We start from the raw sequence: 21,193 nt of genomic DNA on the forward strand, positions 1-21,193 counted from the left end.
AGCTGTTGAAGACCAGACCATTATGTAAACTCATCATGTGCAGAACCGCCACAGAAACTACAGACACTTTTGAGACTTTGACGTGGAATGAATAGTGTAAATAGCCTATCTACAAGCTCACAATGTGTCGTATCACGGTTATTTTGGAAATGTTTTGACAATTTCATCAAATTTCACAAAAAATCAAGGTGAAAGTGTTCTAGGACATTTTCATATCAAGCACCCCAATTTGAATATGTTGTGCCAGGGACCCTCATGAGAGAAGATTTGATAACATTAATGTCAAGGTTTGTCAACACTTCTCAAAAATAGCCAATCTATAGATTAGATTGGCTATTTTTTTATAGCCGAAAAAGAAAACTCATGAGCCCCTGGGCCCCACTTTGAGAACTAGTGCCCTAGGACAGTCTGTAAGTAGTGTTTATGTTTGTTTATTAAAGGATCCCCATTTGAGACACATGCATGAGCCTCTAGTCTTCCTGGAGTCCTGAACAAAGCAAATACAATACATTGTACAACTGTACAATAAAATAAAAATGAATACAAAAAGACAAATTAACATTATAAAATCAAATCCAACAGTCAGTAAACACATACACAGATAACAGTTACATACTTGACAAGTAACTTGGCAAGATATCTCTTGATGTGTTTTTTGTAGATAAGATGTTTTTGGACAGAGCATTCCAGAGTTCTATTGACCTATATGTACCAGTGAGTTTTAGAAAATGTGTTTTTGTTCTTATGTTACCATAAGCTGCTCATAAGCTGGTACCCATGTTCAGAAGTCATTTGTAACTGGTGAGCCAAGCTAGACGGCTTATTGGTGCTAATAATGTTCCGCAGTAGCATTAGAAGACTCACAGATAATTTCTGTTCAACGATTAGCCATGCCAGATGTTCATGCATATTGCTAATACTTGTCCTGTATGAACATCCTAGTGCCAGACGAGCCGCTTTATTCTGAGCAACCTGTAACTTTTTAAAATCAGCTTTTGTAGCTGACGACCAGATTACAGGGCAGTATTCTAAATGAGACAGAACCAAAGAATTAATAACAGATTTCATTATAGAGGGAGTGATGAAAGCAGAACACTTCCTAGTCATACCGATTCCTCTTCCCATTTTGGTAGTGTATCCAATAGGCCCCTCTTTAGAGAAGTTTCCTCTCCTTAACAGTGTCCCAACAGCCTCAATACCCATGAACCGTAGCCTACAAACTCCATGGTCAGCAGATTTCAAAAGCCTGGCTACAGGCGACCTGTCATCCTCATTTCTGGTGCTACTCTTATGTTCAGTGATCCTAATTATCAATTCCCTTTTTGCCTTCATGCCTACGTAGCAAAACCCACAAGGACATTTTAATAGGTAGATTGTACTGTATGTGTGCTCCTACTTTACATGAGTTTCTACCCCGTTTTATTTATCAATATGCACTGCAGTACTGTTAATACTAATGTGTATAATTTGTTACTACTGTAGTACTGTCCACTTTACCAGCATGGACATGTAATGGTTTTGTTCTTTTGTTTGTGTTGCATTTGAATATTGCTCAGTCAGCCATCTATCACACGGATAACCACCCTTCTTTTGTGATCCTTCCGAAGGTTTCTGCCTTTTCTTTTCCAGTCAGGTTATTTATTTCCTTTCTTCAGAGTTTTTACTGGGCTGATAGAGGGTCTAAGGACAGGGGTTGTTGTTGTGTGTTTCCTTTGTTAAATGTTTGAGTTATTTTGGGGGTACTTGTCACTGTTCATTTCTACGTGAAATGTGGGCCTAGTGTGAAGCCATTCTGAGATTGTAACAGTGATGAAGGTCTATACAAATAAGTACGTTTCGCAATGCGCTAGATCCCTGGGAGATGGATCGCTGAGGTGGAGCACAACAACACCTACCATCAGCTCTCAGTACTTACCGCACGACTTGCCACACCCAAGCCGCGCTACTCATACGGTGTGTTGGCGGTGGCCGGGATCGAACCTATGACCTTGTCGTCAAAAGTTTCCATATTTTAGTCAGGACCTCTCACGTATCCCCCTAGTCCCCTGGGACAGTGGTTTTCAACCAGTGGTCCGGGGACCACCAGTGGTCCTTGAGGGAGTTCCAGGGGGTCCCCAGCTAAATGATAGATAGGAACCAAATGGACCCTTATGGGTCTGTAACTCTGAGAGTGTACAAATGGAACCAATGGACCCTAACGGGTCCATTTGGTTCCATTTGTACACTCTCAGAGTTACATTAACATTGATTTTATAATAAAAATTGGGGTCCCAGAGATAGAAATGCCATTAAGTGGGGGTCTGTAGCCCTAATGCATGTTAAACTGGGGGTCCTTGCAATTGATATGGTTGAGAATCACTGCTAGAGCCGTAAAAATCGTCTCTTATTGGGGGTCCCTGGCATATCTTTTCAAATGGGGGTCCCTGGGCTAATATGTGTCAATTTGGGGGTCCTTAATGCGAAAAAGGTTGAAAACCACTGCCCTGGGAGACACCTAGCATCAGCTCCCAGTACTTACTGATGAACGTGATTGAGAACAAGGCAATGTTGCCATTAAAAACATTGCAACGTGGGCTTGATTCTGATTGCACTGTAATCTTAATTGTGTCTCCATAGTGACTATCGCTACGTGGCGGCGGCTCTGGCAGTGATGCGGAATGTGACCCAGCAGATCAACGAGAGGAAGAGGAGACTGGAGAACATCGACAAGATCGCCCAGTGGCAAGCCTCTGTCTTGGACTGGGAGGTGTGTATGTCTGTCTGTGTGTGTGAGTGTGTGTATGTGTGTGTGTGTGTGTGTGTGTGTGTGTGTGTGTGGGGGTTAATGTAGGTCATTATGTAGAGAGAGTTGCTGATCATTGCTAAATAAACCCCTTCAGGGTGAAGCAGGACCAGCATGAATCTTGCTTATTACACGGCTAGTTGAACCAAATCAATCATTTGACACAAAATATTGATTTAAAAATGATTTTATTATTAGTTTACATGCTTACACACAAAAAATAGTCCATTAAGGATTTACGATCTATAGCAACATAAACGGATGCAGAACCGTGATCTGACATACAGAAACAACAGATGCCGTAACTGACATTGAGTATTCAAGGTGGGGCTTTTGGTTAATTGGTTATGTAGGTTAAATTGTACATACAGTAAGATGTGAACTTGAAGCTACAATTCTTTTGTGTGTGTGTGTGTGTGTGTGTGTGTGTGTGTGTGTGCGTGCACGTGCAGGGTGATGATATCTTGGACAGGAGTTCGGAGCTGATCTACACAGGAGAAATGTCGTGGATCTATCAGCCCTACGGACGCAGTCAGCAACGAATCTTCTTCCTGTTTGACCACCAGCTGGTCCTTTGCAAGAAGGTAGGCCTCCTTCTGTCTGTCTGTCTGTCTCTCTGTATGTCTATCTGTCTTTCTCCCTCTTCCCTAAAATTCTCTTTCAATCTGTCTGTCTCTACGTCAGCCATTCCTTCTGTTGCAGGGAAGAGAGCAACAGCAGTTTGGTTGAGCCAGAGATAAATAAATGAGAGAAATTATGTAGACATAAGGCGGTCAGGCAGGTGCTCTGGCACTGTTTGGCTCCTCTGTGTGCACGTGTTTGCTCTGTCCGCCTCCCCTCCCCGTCTCTCTCTCTTTCACATATTCAGCCTCTCTCCAGTGCACTCTTTCTGTCTATGTCTAACTCTTCCCTTTGTGGAAGCTTACCCCTGAAAGTCCTTGTGGTTTCTGCATAGCTCCAAAGTATTAATATAGGTTTGATGCAGGGCACACAGCTCAGATGAGGAGTGACGTATGCGCCCGTTCCTTTCTGAAAAAGGAGGTTATTGTAAAAAGATTTACGGGTTCCGACATGTTTGTTTACAATGAGGAGTGGACGCACTGGACGTCGCTTGGTTCCTCTTGGACCCGGAAGTGACGTCGGACTACAAAATGGCGTCGGATTTAAAAAACGAATGAGCGTAGCGTCCTCAATTCTGCCACCTTCAGCTCCGCCTTTACTGTCTTTTCGTCAGTGCCAACGTTTCCAAGCTGTACGTGGCTGGTCTCAACTGCTGTCTTATACATCTTCCCTCTCACTCTTGCTGGTACCCTTGTGTCACACCAGAAAGTAAGCCACACCATGGGATTTACGTATAATGTATGTGGACAGTGACTTTAAATGAATTGAAACAGGAGTGGAGAGACAGAGACAGAATGTGACAGTTATGGATTGAAGCAATCATGAAAAAAGTATTTCATGAACAAAACTCCGGCACACTGCTCTTGCTCAGCACGTAAGACACTCTTGATGAAGGTCCAGAGGGACCGAAATGTCTGTCAATTTGAGTAAAAACCGATGCTGCTGAGCAGTAGCAGTGTGCCGGATTTTTGTTCATGAAATACTTTTTTTTAATGATTGCTTTAGTTGTCACTGTCCAATGCACCTGCATCTGAACAAAGTGGATGTGCGAATTTTTCCTTTGCATAGACAGTTATGGATTAAAATGAGTTGACAGGCTAACAAACCTTCAGCTCTGAGTTTTATAGGCTTTTGTATTGTTGGGGGGAAAAATCGATTCTTGTAAAAAAAAAAAGTAAAATTTGCTTACCATAATCACAGTAAACATTTTTATGTCTTCAATCATATTCAAGGGCTTTAGGGGGGAAATGAAACTAACTGCAGCCACTTGCAGTTCAGCACAGCAGAGAGGGTGTGTGTGTGTGTGTGTGTGTGTGTGTGTGTGTGTGTGTGTGTGTGTGTGTGTGTGTGTGTGTGTGTGTGTGTGTGTGTGTGTGTGTGTGTGTGTGTGTGTGTGTGTGTCCAGCTGATGCTCGTTGATGCTCATTAATGTTACCTGCATCAAGGTCATGATGCCTTGATGCCTCTAGGTATCTAAGATACCATCAAATCCAAGAATGTTTTACAAGTGACCCTCTCTGGTATTATATATCTTTTTAGTTTCAACTGTTGGAAATAACTAGGCTTCACTTGGTTGTTAAAGTCCAAATGACACCAATATGACTGTTGTCAATTAAAATAGATAAAACTGATTGGCAATCATTTTTAAATGAGAGTCGTTTTTTGAATCGAGAATAGTTTTGAATACATTTTTAATCGAATCGTGACCCGAAGAATCTGAATCAAATCATTAGATAGCAGAAGATTCACAGCCCTATTCTCATATGTGTGTGTGTGTGTGTGTGTGTGTGTGTGTGTGTGTGTGTGTGTGTGTGTGTGTGTGTGTGGTGACATCCCGACTCCCCACGACCTCGCCAACGTGCTGGGAAGGCGTTGCGTAACCTAAAAGACAATTTGTGTGCTTGGACAAGACCTGTCCAAACACTGAGTGCTCGTCTCTAAATGGAGCTGTGTTAGTTTGGGGCCTAATGCACCGAGGCTGTAGTCTCCTGTCAGAGAAAGCTTTATGCTTGGATAGGCTCAGCAATACACACACACACACACACACACACACACACACACACACACACACACACACACACACACACACACACACACACACACAAATGCACGCACACACAGCTCATACTCGGAGAGATACACATGCATGAATGAACACACACACGCACGCACGCACGCGCGCGCACACACACACACACACACATACACACAGAAGATTACTTAATCTTTTGTATCTTGTGTGTGCACCCATGCACATTTTCTTATACACAGAAACGCACACGCACGCACACACACACACACACACACACACACACACACACACACACACACACACACACACACACACACACACACACAGTTAAGATAAATCTTGCAATCTTTCCACACACACACACACACACACACACACACACACACACACACACACACACACACACACACACACACACACACACACACACACACACACACACGCTTTCCTCCTGCCCTTCCTCTACGCTCCTCTTCCCCTCCATTATCTGCCCTGAACATCTACAGCATCAGGAATGCGTGCATGTATGTCCGTCTGTTTACCACAACAACGTGTTTGCATGCTGTTAACATCGGGCCTGGCCCGCCTTTCCTCCGCCCAGGAGAAGCGAGGGCCGCGAGACACGCTTCATTGTGAATCACCACGTCTTCCTTTCTGCGGGGTCCTGGGTGCAACGCGTGTAGCGGCTGCCCCGCGGCCGTGTTTGTAGCCGTGTAGCGTGTCGGCTTCCTTCCTCTCGTCTCTCTTATCAGCACCTGGAGACGCGGAATCATCTCTGCATGCTCATTAGCACGCTGGGCTTGTATTATTTGTCCTTTTCTTTCTGTGTACTTTTTTTTCCTCCCCCTTTTCTTCTGAACTAGGGGGTCCTCAGAGTTACTACAGGGGGGCCGCCACAATCTTTGTGTTAGGACATTTATTTTATACATTAACCACTTGAACCCTACCATCCTTATTCTGAGGGGAACATTAGCCAAACAATAGCAGATCTACAAGCTCACTACGGGTTGTGAGCTTGTAGATCGTCTATTTTTGGCAAAAAGGTATAGGTATAGAGGGAAAAAAAGAGAACCTGCCTACCAGTGACATCATCGATAGTCAGGTGTTTGTTTTTTCAAACCAGATTTTGAACACGAGAACAATGGCTTCATGCTTACTTTCCAGGAATAGAAATCCTGCAGTTTCTATTAGCTTGGATTCCCCATCGATGATGTCACTGGTAGGCAGGTTTCTGAACTGTCAACAGCCCTCCTCTGAGACACAGACCGAATAGACAAAAGATTTTTAAAATATATTTGTATCGCATTTTTTTTTTAACATACATTACATACACAATCACACACATTCACACACATATACCCTTGCATTTGCAAAAAAATAAAAAATAAACAAAAATAAATAACATTTTAGTAGTTGTGAGGATTCCGTTTCGTACAGTCGTCGGTCGTGGACGACAAACGTCACTTCCACCCATATGTTTTCAGCCTCTATTTATCTGATCCTGGAGTCTGACCCAGCACAACACAACAGCTTGTTCCTCTATTCATATGCTCAGCACCTTATCTGGTAAACATTAAGCCTGTTTCATACAAAGCCGATATTATTCTACAAGCTCACAATGTGTCTCATTGCGACCCATTGTGAGCTCGTAGATCTGCTATTTTCAAACATTTTGTACTTTTATTTTGGTACTTTAAGTATATGTTGATGCCAATGCCAATACTTTTGTACTTTTACTCAAGTAACATTTTGAACACAGGCCTTTTACTTGTATCAGAGTATTTTTATATTGTGGTATTGCTACTTTTACTTAAGTAAAATATCTGAGTACTTCTTCCACCACTGTTTACGGTGCACAACGTGATGAGCAACCAAGCACAGATCAGGCATTAGGCTTAAAATCATAATTCCTTAATTTCTCTTACGTCAGAACAACACAAAGATGCTGTGTGTGTGTGTGTGTGTGTGTGTGTGTGTGTGTGTGTGTGTGTGTGTGTGTGTGTGTGTGTGTGTGTGTGTCTGTGTGTGTGCGTGCGTGCGTGCGTGTGTGCGTGCGTGCGTGCGTGGGTGCGTGTGCGGGGGCAACAGATGGAGTGAGTTGCATAAGACATATTTTTCAGCACACCTAGGGACGGATGCCTGCAGGCTGACAGCATACGCACACATACACATACTGTACACACACACTGACGTCCTCCCTGCCTCCCCCGTAGGACCTGATTCGCCGGGACATCCTGTACTATAAGGGACGCATCGACATGGACCGCTACGAGGTGCGGGACGCCAGCGACGGGCGCGACGACGACTTCAACGTGAGCGTGAAGAACGCCTTCAAACTGTGCAACAAGGACAGCGAGGAGATGCACATCTTCCTGTCCAAGAAGCTGGAGGAGAAGCTCCGCTGGCTCAGGGCCTTCCACGAGGAGAGGAAGATGGTGCAGGAGGACGAGAAAATCGGTTAGTCAACGCTTCTGAATTTTAATCCTGAAAAGTAACAGTTTTGGACATATGAGGTTTCCACCCAACAGAGAATAGTTAACGAAACACTAACGAAATAACAAAAACTGTAATTGAAAAAAAAAAAACATTTTAGTTAACTGGAAAAAAAAACGGGGGAAAAACGAGCCTTAAAAAAATATATAATAATAACTGACTGAAACTGTATTATTGTGTGTTTACAAAACTAGCTAAAATCTGAGAGAAAATGTTCTTAGTTTTAGTCTTTGTCAAAAGTATAAAACACTAAAACTAATAAAAAAACTTAACGAAAGCTAAGCCTTTTCAAAAAGGAAATTGAACTAGCAAACCCGCTTTAAAAACAAATTCAAACGATCTGAAATTGAAAAAAATAAAGAGAAAACTAAATTAAATAAAATAACTAATAAAAACATTCTAAACTAATAACCTTGCTCCGCCCGCACCTCTGCATTTGGAACGTACTGCTCCTGCCGACAACAGGGATTTGATATTTTGCAAACAAACAGTATTTACTGCCGCTCTGTATGAAGCGACGTCGGCACAAAACATTCACCGGAAATGGACTACCCCCTCACAAAATATATCATACTAGGTAGGAATCAGTGCATGGTGTAGTTCTGTGTATTGTGAAGGCCTGTGAAGCCAAGAAATGGCTCGTTTTGTTTTATACCATTAAGGCCTGAGGTTCCGATTCTACAAAATGTCTTCTAAATCCTAACAGTTTTCTGAAAAATGTTGCTATATCAGTGGTTTTCAAATTTTTCATGTCAAGGACCCCCAAAATTATATGTATTTTACCGTCGACCCCCATCTGAAAATGTTTTGTTCCAGGGACCCCCCCCCCCCCCCCCCCAGAAGCAAAGATTGTTAATTTAAAAATGTTTGCTTTAAAAATATATATACTGGTATTTGCACAAATGTTCACGATTTTTTTTTTAAATAGCCAAAGAAATCTTAAAATGACACAGATGCGTTCCCGGTCTTAATGGATTAAAGCTACAATCCGTACGTTTATGTAGTTTTCTCCTACTACAATAACTATACCACCCCCGCTCTACAGTAAAGATGCAGACACGTCTAGTCACAATCCGGTGCACCGTCTGTTTAAAACAACTTTATTGATTCAACCAGTAGATTTCCTACCTGACACCAGGGTAAAACACATCTCAATAGAAGAGTACCGAGACCATCTCCAACCACTGCAGATGTACTAGTTATGTTGTATATTCTGTAACATACTCTACAATACAGATTGGTTATGATAAAGTTTTACTCTTTACAACAAGCCCCGGATTTTCGCTTTAATGCAGGCTTTTGTATGCTCATAAGAATTGTCATTCAATGGAAGTTCTGATCCGATCAATCCTGTCATTTTTATCAACGCAATCACATCCCGGTTTTGCTTGCCACAAATACAGCTGAAGCGAGGACACTATTTTGAGCATTGTTGTTAGATTACGTGGAAGTGATTGAATCTGGATTGGGTGTTTTTCATTGTGTTAACCCATTGAGACCTGAAGCCGATTCTACATGTCTCCTAAATCTCAACAGTATTCTGAAAAACCTAAGTTTCTATATCAGTTGTGCTCAATCTTTTTCATGTCAAGGACCCCCAAAATGATATGTATTTGGCCGCAGACCCCCATCAAAATATGTTGTTCCAGGGACCCCCCAGAAGCAAATATTTGAGTTCAAAATGTTCGCTTTAAAACAATATATATTCAAAGATTTGCACACATTTTCAGGAATTTTCAAAAATAGCAGATCTACAAGCTCGTAGCGCGGCACTCGGTGCCGCGCTATGAGCTTGTATATCTGCTATTTTTGAATAGCCAAAGTGTAAAATAATGCTTTTTTTTAGCTCAAATCTAAAAATGACACCGTTCCAGGTCTTAATGGGTTAAACTTGTTTGTGTCATTTGTGTGGTCAAGCAGTGTTTTTAACGCGTTGCGTTGCGCCGGAATTTGTTTTTCATTCAGGTTTCGAGATCTCAGAGTACCAGAAGCGGCAGGCGGCCATGACCGTGAGAAAGGTGACTAAACAGAAAGGTGAGGCATCACGGAGACAGCAGGTGACTTCCTTTTTCTTCACATAGACGCTGTGCTCTGTCTTCTCATCGCTGTTTACTCTCCGCTTACCTGCTCACACACGCACATAATACGTGCACATACTGTACCACCGCTTGTTATGAATGCACCCGGACTAGCCGCGCAGCGCTGCAAAGAGCTATGCCCAATTGATGCCTCGCCAGAAGACGGCATCACGCGCCGAAAATAGCCAATCCATAAGCTCGCAGCGCGGCGTGGATGCGACGTGTTGTGAGCTTGTAGATCTGCCGTGTTCGATGCGCGACACCGTCTCTTGAAAAGATAGAAGTGGATTCAGGTCTTCACAGTATAGATGATTATTCATGGCATTTGGTTTCCTTTGAGTTCAGTGTCCCTCTCAGCCCGTTAATGAGGATGAATCGATGTGGTTTGTTAAACAGTTTGTTAAGCATCAATGAAAAGACAGAGGGCTGTTTTTGCATGAAATGTGACGTTAAAGGACAGTTCTAGTGTGTTTGACATTTGGGGTTCCTGTGTCATTCTAATCTCAAAATAGTCATATATACAGTATAATCTTTTGTCCGTTATTGAGCAATCGGGGGCAGCCATTTTGTCCCAAGACACAGCCATGCACACATACTTTCAGTGAAACCTCTTCCCCTGCAATGTTTTTCTCTCCCTGAAAGTTAGCGAGTAGTCTAAATCTTTAATAGTTGGAGATGTGATTTCTCCTCCCGAACTGTATTCTGGCACACAGCTTAGGAAATGATTTTCATAGCGTTTTCCTGTTTTTTTTTTATTGGTGGGTGTTTGAACTAACATTCATCCATCCAGCCCCTAGACCAACATGCGAGACATTACAATGCAACAGCGGTGATAAATGAACACAGAATCGCATGGCAAATACCTCTGTAATGGAAGAAAAAAAGGTGTCAAACAAGTGGGCTGAGACATTCCAGTCCAGACCAGCATGACAAAGAACCCACATCTGAAAACCACTTGTATTGTCCTTTAAAAAAAACAGACATTTTAGTGGCAGGATAGATGTGTCGACATACATTTATCATTACTGATGTTGGTGATACTCCTATTTCCATGGCAAGCATGACCAATGACCATCCATTAATGAATAATAAATAAATATATTATATAAATATATAAATATTCTCTCTGACGATCCCTGTGTATGTACAAGTCTGTCAGAGAGGTGTTTGTTGTGTGTGTGTGTGTGTGTTTTCTAAGTGCTCTGTGTGCGTGCGTGCGTATGTGTCTGTGTACATGGCTGGCACAAGGTGAAGTACTCTCTTGAATTTCAGATTCATTTATAGATTTCATCTTGAGAAAGAGGGCCATGTTGTATGGACATGGTTTGAGAATGATAAAGGTATATGCATTAGAGTTCTCTCTAGAGGTAGTGCTACGAGATGCCATGGCAACTGCTATAGCGATGGGAGCCATTGTGATTGGAGATGGCATTGGAGCATGCAGTCACAGTCCAATCTGTCTTCCCCAGTGTTATCTTGTCTATCCCCAAGATAAACAGGTCTTCGCCACGACCCAAATAAATCCAACCCCTTCCTCTCAAAACCCAAAACAGTGTTTAAGAAAAGACCTCTGACAAAAGACACTGGGCCCTGTTAAGACAAACTCTGGCACAAGGTGGCGCATTGTCTAAAGCGCATTGGTGCAAATGCCTTGGGGGTGTGTCCAACTCCAATTGGCAAATGTTTGGCGAATGTTTGACCAATAAGAGATTTGGTGTAGAGGAAAATAGGAGTGGGCCTAGGATAGACCCCCGAGGGGTTTAGGGTTTAAGTGATTAAGAAAAGAGAGACCTCCGCACATAGCTGTAGCTGCACCTTGTCTAGTGGGAACAACGGATTATCATGCACCCCGAAAATATACTTCTAATCAGTGTTTCTAGATTGGAAAGAAATGTTTACAAAATGATGAGCTATGTTAAAAAGGTCAAAATGTCCCATATAGTGCCGCCATTATCGAAACATCTATTTGCACCATACATCAGCCAATATTGCACCTAACTGAACAAATAAGTTGTCTAGACCTATGTTTTGTGGGTCAAGGATCACAATGGAACTTCTTAAAGCGATCACATGTACCTGTAGCATGCTGGCGTGCAAATGAGGGCTGCCATTACAATATAAACTGATTTTTACCAATTATTATTATGCCAACTTATTATGCTAACTCACCAATGTGTTCATAAAGGTGTCTTCTAACACCTCTCAATTACTTCCAACCCAACTACACTGGGAAACTTTGTGGGAGCCCATCAAAGTTGAGAAGACCTGGTGTGAAAAGGTGGGAAAATGTAAATTGGCCAATATGAGCTTGTGGGATGTCTAACTATGGGTTTGTGGGGGTGCTGAATCCATTCCAATCATTAGCTGTTTTTTGTTTTTGTAAAAATGACTCACTGGCCAGATAATTGGCCATGCCTACTTTTCAGAGGGCATATCCATCACATTGTGGTGGCCATAATTTAATAACACTTGATATTTTTTGTTGAGTGGTATATTTAGATTCTTGGGGTTCCTAGAAAGTCAAATGGAAATGGGTATATTTTGGCATTAACTTTGAAAGGTTGATCTAAGAGTCTATGTCCATGTTTGTGATAAACATCCGAACAACGGAAAGAACATAAATGAATCTATTACCATGGTGCAGCCATCCCCTTACCAGGTGTATTCTGATAATCCATTTCTTGTTCCCCACACCAATGATGAAGTAAGTACATGCCACAGGTACATGTGATCACTTTAAGAATAGTTACATTTTGATCCTTGACCCTCAAAACATAGGTCTAGACACCTTATTTGATTCCTCACATATATAGGCAAACCAGCCAATCAATGTACATCTAATGCACTCTTTCACTAGCAGGGAAATACTGCACAGGGGGACTGTGCTAAAGTTTAGACGAGGTCAGATACTTAAATAATTACACGTGAAATTGACAAGTACGTCGGTTGTAAACTGGCAATGATAATTGCGCTGCACTGCACTTTGCGCCGATTTGCGCTGGGTTAAGATAGGGCCCACTGTTTTTCTTCTTTTTCTTCCAAGATGCCATGGCAACTTTTGAATATTTCATCTCCAGATATTAATTGTACTTTTATTTATTTTGTAATTATAATAGTATAGTTGTGATGCTTGTAGACCATAGCAAAATTACATCGTAGACCGTAGTTAAGTGCATATTAACAGCTTTCTGTTGGATCTATTTTTTGCCACTCGTGTGGGTGCTATTCAATCAAACGCGCTGTCTGCAAACATAGAAGCACAATGTACCTTCATCCCCACGCTTGATCACTGTATTCCATGTGATCCATTGGTTCTCTTGCTTGCCTGCCACAGAGTTTGCCTGAATAGCACCTTTAGTCTCCGTTGTCTCATTCACTGGAAATGAATTCCACTTGTCCACCATTTTCAGCCGTCACCATTATGATCATAGTGTACCATATACTCGAGTTTAATATGATGGAATGTTAACACTATGAAGACTCATTCTCTGGCTTTGTGTTTTTTGTCTGTTTGGTTTGGTTTGGTTATTTGTGGAAGCATGAATTGATGTCGTGCTGTGGTCTCCTCCTCTGACGCAAATAATGACGATGTTTCCTCTTTCTTGCCACCCATCCCCCCCTCTCTTCTTCTCTTCTTCTTCGCTTTGTGTTCAACCTACGCTGCCTACTCGCACCCCCCTCCTCCTCCCCTCCCCCGCCTTCCCCCTCGCTCTCCTGCACCTGCCCTCCCCCCAGGTGTAAACAGGTGCACGCCCCCCTCATACCCGCCCCCACAGGACCCCCTCTCGGCGGGGCAGTATGAGGTATCGGAGGACATGGCACAGGGAGAGCTTTATGAATTCAGTCAATCCAAAAGGGGCCAGGCTCCGTTCTGGCATAATTTTAGTCGATTAGCTCCATTTAAGAAATAGAGACACACAGACTCCGCTGAAGGAACAGCTATTTTTTTCTTAGAAGCACTAAACATCGGATGACCCTGTCCCACGATGAAGAAAATTTAAAAACCACACACATGTGCACACCCACACGTACACACGCACACAGACACGCACACGCGCACACACACACACACACACACACACACACACACACACACACACACACACACACACACACACACACACACACACACACACACACACACACACACACACACACACACACACGCACTCACACTAAACACCAGAGACTCTGCAGTAAAAAAAAAAGAGAAAAAAAGGACCAATGTCAACATGGAGAGTGTGGTTGGTCGACCCAAGAGGACTGAACTGAAGACTTGGATTTAAAAACAAACATAAAGAACCTTCACACTCCCTGTATGTTACAGTAGTAACGTTCTTAGTTATTCATGCTTCTCCTGCTGACTGCGGATTCTGCGCTCAAAATGACCCACAACTGTCTGAATGTCCCCAGAGTTATTCACATTTGTTTTATGGCTTCATTTTAACCACATCTCTTTGGAACAATCATTTAATGATTTAACAATCATTTAATGACCCCCCCCCCACACACACACACACACACACACACACACACACACACACACACACACACACACACACTCCACCCCTCCCCCACACACACACATGGCCCGGCCGGGTAGTTTCCTGGTGGTATGTATGACTGTGTCCAAAAGTTGAGAGATCTGTTGTGCTGCTATGTGACTTTGCTTGTTGGTGTTCTTTTGAACTTGAGCTGGTATGATGACAGGCCTCGGATCAGGGGCTGCAGCAGCGGAAGCCCCCCTGTGATGTTCTGCTGACACTGACAGTGTTACCTTTTGAGTTCGATCCAGTCTAGCACTGATCACAGACTGTCTGTCTAACTGGACCTCGCCCTTCCTCTCAGCGTTTTCATTATGTCTCCGTTCTCCCACACAATCTCAATCTCTCGCTCTCTCTCTCTCCCACCACCCTCTGTGTCTCATACAGTAGCACTCTCCAACCGTGCACTTGCTGTATCTCTCTCTCTCTCTCTCTCTCTCTCTCTCTCTCCATCATTCCTGCCCGCTCTATCTCTCTGCCCACCTGCTCTGCCTCTGTGAGTCACTGCTTCCCACCAGAAGAGTCTCATCTCAACTTGGAAGTCTGCCATTAGCCATGTCATGATGGGCCAGGGAGCAAATCGATAGCCATTATCATCAGTGGAACATTAACATCCTTTTTTTGACGGGGTATATTCATATCCTAGCAGGCATATCCTAGGGGCTTGTTAGATGAAACAGCCGTAAAAGCGCAGATATAGGCCGGCTGCCCTCCACCTGCCAGCGTCGAAGCCCCGCCCTCACCCTCCCCTGAGACCCGCCCCCTGTAGCACTGTGCTGGCTCCTCATTGGGTATTCAGACGAGAGCTCCAGCGGCTCCGCCTCCAGGAATCCACTGAGAGCTGAAGTGAAGTTGATGCATTGAGCCAGAGGGGAACGCAATGGCTGTTTCTTTTGGAGTCAGCTGTAAGAAGGACGTGTTCAGTTCGAGTTAACCATTTTAGTATCGCTCCCGTCGTAAACAAAAGCACAGCACCAATTCCAGGAAAGAGATTACGTCTCTGTATTTGCATGGGAGTGCTGCACAAACATATTCCACAGGGCACTAGATGCTATTCTGGATATGAAATCGATTCTACTTGCATGCGGCACCAAGTGATGAATGAGAAAAGATTCCCCCGACCGAAATGAGCTGAAAGGATAAAGCTATATGTATGAGGGCGAAACAACCGCTTGAAATTAATCTGGTCTCAGAATCAATATTATGGGAGAACAACCATAATGTAAAGTTATTGAGCGTGTGAGTCAATGCTGTAGCAAGCCTGTGGTGGGGGGGGGGGGGGGTGCTTGGGGCGTGGCTTCATTCTGTAGTGTGCAGTTTTTTCTTTTTATCTCTGCTGGATTGACGCATCTCTACAAACAACTGCTCCAACCTTGGCATCAGTCATCCATCCATCTATACATCCATCCATCCATCCACCCCTCGGTGGTCATTATCTGATCCACTGTAGCGCTGCCCTGGCCTTCAGCACCGTGACATTTTGTTTGTGGATTTAACACGAGAGTGATGCCTGTTCAAATTGGCTTGTTGAATCAACACCCCCCCCCCCCCCCTCCCCCCTCAAGCTGTCGTGTCCAAAACGGACAGTATGAAGCACTGGAAGACGTTGACGTTTATGGAGGTAAAAGGGGTTCTGCCAAGAGGGAAAATACACATTCACGCGTTTTCCTTCAGGTCGTTATTCCTATCCACAGACGGAGTGTAAGTGAAGCAGACCGGTAACCACGGTTTTGTGATCCTATTTTGACCTCAGATTATGGAAGTACATTTTTTGTGTTTGGATTTATATATCATCTGATGAACTGTATACAGTATGAACAAGTTGTGCAATGTGATATATCATTATATATCTTCACTATTCACTACAGTGACATGAAAGAGTTATATATTGTTATAATGTTGTTTGTTTTGCCTTCTTACGGGCCTTATAACCTATTGGAAAAAAAAAAAACGAAATAAGGAAGGTTAGAATTGCTTTGTCAGTATGTTGTGTAATTTATGTTTTGTTTAAGTAAAGAAAGCTGAGAATGGGGTTGAGTGGGTTGGTGGGTCTATAGAGCAGTGGTTCTCAAACAGTTTCATGTCCCGGACCCCAAAATGTATGTATTTGGCCGTGGGACCTCAATTGGAAAATATTTTGTGCTAAATCAGTTTTTTGAACAAAGCTATGTTGCTATAATCAGTGGTTCTCAAACCTTTTCATGTAGAGGGCCCCCAAAATGTTGGCCGCGGACCCCCGTCTCAAAATATGTTGTTCCAGGGACCCCCCAGAAGCAAAGATTTGAGTTAAAAATGTTTGCTTTAAAATATATATATATATATATATTCAAAGTGCAAAAATGTTAACGATTTTTCAAAAATAGCAGATCTACAAGCTCATAGCCTGGCATGGCCAGACTAATATCACTGCGTAGATATTAGTCTGGAATCTCTGTGTGGAACCTGCATTTCCAAGGGGCAAATTCTAAAAATGCCTCTGGTGATAAACCTGCCCCATATTTGCATACTGGGCCCTGATTGGTCCCTCACTATTTCTGAGGGAGTGAAATCCAATCAAAACTGAGCGGTGCCAGACCAAATCTGCCGAGGGATTTTTTTTTTTGTTGCAATGGCAGATTTGTCTGGTTTCCAGGCTAACAAGCTATGAGTTTGTATATCTGCTATTTTTGAATAGCCAAAGAAATCTTAAAATTACACAAAATTGATGTATTTGGCCATGGGACCTCAATCGGAAAATAATTTGTGCGAGGGACCCCCATAAGAGAATATTTGTCAAGATATTTCAAAATGTTTCGAATAGCCGGGAAATAATTGTACAACATTTTCTTCATTTTGCTGGGGACCGCCTAGAACCCCGTCAAGGACCCGTGGGACCCCAGACCCCACTTTTGAGAACCAGTGCTGTAGAGGTCAACTCCCAGTGTGATTGTTGTGGATGATAACTCCCCTTCGTCTGGCGCAGGCAACAGATATAACAGACCACCAAACCTCAGGTCCGATACACAGAACCCCCCCCCCCGACCCCCTGTCACTACCAAAACACACACATAGCTGACATGCAAGCATAGGTGTGCCGTGACACATGTATGCACGCAAGCACACACACACACACACACACACACACACACACACACACACACACACACACACAGAGGCACATTCTCACATGCACTTGCTGACCTGTTCTGCTGCAGAGAAGAGACGCTATCTACCAGTGCCTTCTAGCATTCCACTAGTGATTATCTATTCAGTTTCACAGACAGATTTGAATTAGTCATGTATTTTCCCTCCCTCAGTGTGGGACTTGTCTCTCTTTCTCCTCTCTATCTCTCTCTCTTTCTCTCATCTGTCTATATCTCTCTCCTCTCCTCTGCATCTCTCCCCCTGTCCTCTCTTTCTCTCCTATCTCTCTCTCTTTCTGGGAATTCACTTCCCCCCCAGCGCATGAGATCCACTCGGACAGAAACACGTAAAGCGGGACCTTTTTCCATACAGTATGAGTAGACACTGTGCAGTGTGACTTTAACAACACGTTCAATATGGCCACCTCATTGTTATATCGCACTAGAATATCACTGAAGTTATTTTTCTTGCACAACGATCGTAAAATTCTAATTTCAGACATTTAGAGACGACTTAGAGATACTTTGTATTCTATTTAACAGTTTATCCACTATACATAGTGTTGAGAGAACATTATGATGTAACCTGAATATACATAGGACGCTGAGTTTTTCCACGGCTCAGTCAACTTTCACATTTTAGAGCTACGTATAACTACGTATTACGACTATTACGAAAACCGAAGGAACAATCATCTATTTTACACTTAGCAGCTAAAACACACTGTAAATAATGTAAAAAGAACAGATCATATATTTGGATATTGGTATTTTTTCGTTGGAGACGAATGTCGTACCAGTTCTCGCGTGCGGTAGACCTCAGTAAACAGGTAGATGCATGCTTGTGGCATCCCAATATTTTGCATGAGACTTAAGACGACTTTAGACGGAATTGTTTTTGCTTCATTCGCTGCCGACATGACTCCTACAACCCAGGGTCCAATTACAGTGAATCCATACGCCATCTCACATGAGGGAGTTCTCTGCCATGTCCATCCTGCCCCCCCTTGTTCTCTCAAGCCCGAGTTATACTAACGCCTGATTTATCATCGGAAATAGCCGATCCACTAGCTCAGTGGTTCTCAACCTTTTCTGCATCAGGGCCCACTTGAACATCTTAAAAGCGTTTTTAAGATCTGACCACTTTCGTGTGTTTTCAGAGCATTTTTTATCTCAATGATGAATCAATTGTTTGCGTTTCTGCCTTGGATCAGTGGAACTAACGTAGTATGCGATAAGTTCCTATTTAGCAGTATCACTATGGACACTTATTTTTCAAGGTTTTAAAGAAATAATACCACAACATTTATTTATTATTATGATTATTTACATATCTTTTTTATATTAATGTATATTAATGAGTATTATCTCTTAGTGTTTTTTGGGGCCCCACTCGCAATATCCTCATGGCCCACCACTGGGCACTAGTTGAGAACCACTGCACTAGCTCACAACGCATCACGCTGCGATGAGTTGTGAGCTAGTAGCGGTGTGAGCTAATAGCGGTGTGAGCTGGTAGCAGTGTGAGCTGGTGGCGGTGTGAGCACGGGTGTCACGCACTGGACATAGCCCATCTACAAGCTTGTAGATCTGCTATTTCTGGTAAGTGACACCGGCACGCGACTCATTTTAAATCAGGTATCCCTCCACCATAGGGATCTTTTATCTGGAGTGGGACATTGTAGCTCACGCTGAATCGAAAGAATCGGCTGTTTAATTCAAAGGCACTGACACTCTCCACTGGTGTCCATATATTCTATTATAGAATGTATAATGTTTCAAATTCCTACCTGGAGTCCACCTACTCACCCTCCTACCGCTGGTTATTTCAAGGAACGCCATTATAAGCGCTGAGGCGAAACGGGTATCTTTTTTTTTCTTCTACTATGGCATCAGAGAACCAAATAGGAGTGAGCCCAGATGATGGGTGTGTGCATAATGTAGATTTGTAGTCGAGCAGAAGAGCTGAACAAATGAGAAACCTCATGGGATGAGCTAAAAATAAACCCTAATCCTGAAGACCCTCATATACAGTATAGTAGGCCTACTCCATTGCAATTCCTATCATGCCGCAGTCTTAAGCACATTAATGATTCCTTGAAGAGCAGTGGTTTTGACAGTACCAATGATTTCCTTATTTGTATTTATGAAACTGAATATCAAACATTTCCAGTTGGCTCATGTTATCCAAATTAATTATGTGGTTTATTTTTACTTTTTTTTTGGTACATACTCTTTCTGAACTGTGTGCTGAGAGTTCTGAAGACAGCTCTCACTGCGATTTAAAGCAGATTATACTCTTAAGGAACCTTCAATCTTTGCTTTGATCCTTCGACTGCTGTCATTCGAATCAACCAAACGTCCACATTTTATCCTGCAGCGATTGCTTTTCATTTTCTTTTCTTGTTTTTTTTCTTTCCTCTCTATCCAGGGGGCACATGCGGCAGTAATCCCATTTACACACACTAATAGCGCAGCAGCAACGTCATTAATTATTAAACATTATTACTAGCAAATTTCTTGCAGTTGGCTTTTGCAGTTAGTCCTGCGTTGTTTCGGAACAGTCAGGGTACAATGGAGTTTTTTCACAAAGCCATATTCCATGTGGTTTTCAAGTACAACAAGGCGAATGAAGTCTATGGGATTTATGCTCTATCCATTGTATATTACCATCTAGTTTAAGGTCTGGATTTTAACTCCTACAGAACATTTACTCACATAATATTACACTATCGTTTGGAAATTTCACCATATGCAAACCTTTGTATTTTATTTCTTCCTCGCTGGCCTTTTCAGTTTTGATTTTATTTGTTGTAGAAATTGAAAAACGAAAAAACCTGAAAAATAATGCCTATTCAATCCAGAAACTGTGAATGAGAGAGTGGAGATGTCTACTGTATGTACATTATATGTTTTGATGTAATCTGAAGCACTGGGAATATGTTGTATTTCGCTGTAAAAATGAAATCATATCTGATATAGCTGTACTTTTGTTGAAAATAAAACCTCTATATACAGAGCTGGGCCTCCATGTTTCGTGGTTGTGAGTATGAGTACATTGGGTACATTGTGCTGGATTTCCTGTTGTGTGACATCACATCCTGTGTGTAAAGCCCATTTCCTACACCTGCCGGCTGGCCAGCAAACATTTCAGCCTTTTCTTTTTCTCCGTGGAAGAATGGCAGACTTCAGTATTTTCAGGTGCCTTTTCCCAGTAAACATTCTTTCGCACTGAACATTCTCAGACTGCAAAAGAAACAGTTTAGGAAACTGTCAACACCAAACTGTAGCCTGCAAATGGCTGTGCTGTAATCAATAAGTCATGAGACTTATATAAGTATGTCCTCCCAGTTGGCCGTGTTGAAGTCTGGGCTGATTTGCTCTGCTGCCTAAAGTTTTGACTTCGACAGAGGCAAGCCTGTATTTAGTAAATAATAAAGTAAATAATAAATAAAATAAATCAGAGCGATTATACGATCCCTGACATCACATCTGTGTACCGTAAAATCCAGTGTTAATTT

The 21,193-nt window shown here is 42.6% G+C and overlaps 1 protein-coding gene across 7 annotated transcripts in view; it reads left to right on the plus strand.

The window, feature by feature from the left end:
• The window catches only part of LOC311033514 (rho guanine nucleotide exchange factor 9), a 75,097-nt gene extending 54,405 nt beyond the window's left edge, over positions 1-20,692 (plus strand). For 6 of the 7 annotated variants that reach the window (XM_084041037.1, XM_084041039.1, XM_084041038.1 and 3 more), the window contains 5 exons: positions 2,617-2,746; positions 3,235-3,366; positions 7,649-7,892; positions 9,894-9,962; positions 13,742-20,692. In XM_084041037.1, the coding sequence (XP_083897163.1) occupies positions 2,617-2,746; positions 3,235-3,366; positions 7,649-7,892; positions 9,894-9,962; positions 13,742-13,917 (751 nt within the window). In that variant the 3' untranslated portion in view covers positions 13,918-20,692. Of the gene's footprint in view, positions 1-2,616; positions 2,747-3,234; positions 3,367-7,648; positions 7,893-9,893; positions 9,986-13,741 lie in introns of all 7 variants that reach the window. The other variant, XM_084041040.1, reaches the window with a different exon arrangement.
• Positions 20,693-21,193: the final 501 nt, after the last annotated feature.

This window comes from Gymnoscopelus microlampas (assembly GCF_963454915.1).
Source record: "Gymnoscopelus microlampas genome assembly, chromosome: 18".
NCBI classification, from domain to species: domain Eukaryota; kingdom Metazoa; phylum Chordata; class Actinopteri; order Myctophiformes; family Myctophidae; genus Gymnoscopelus; species Gymnoscopelus microlampas.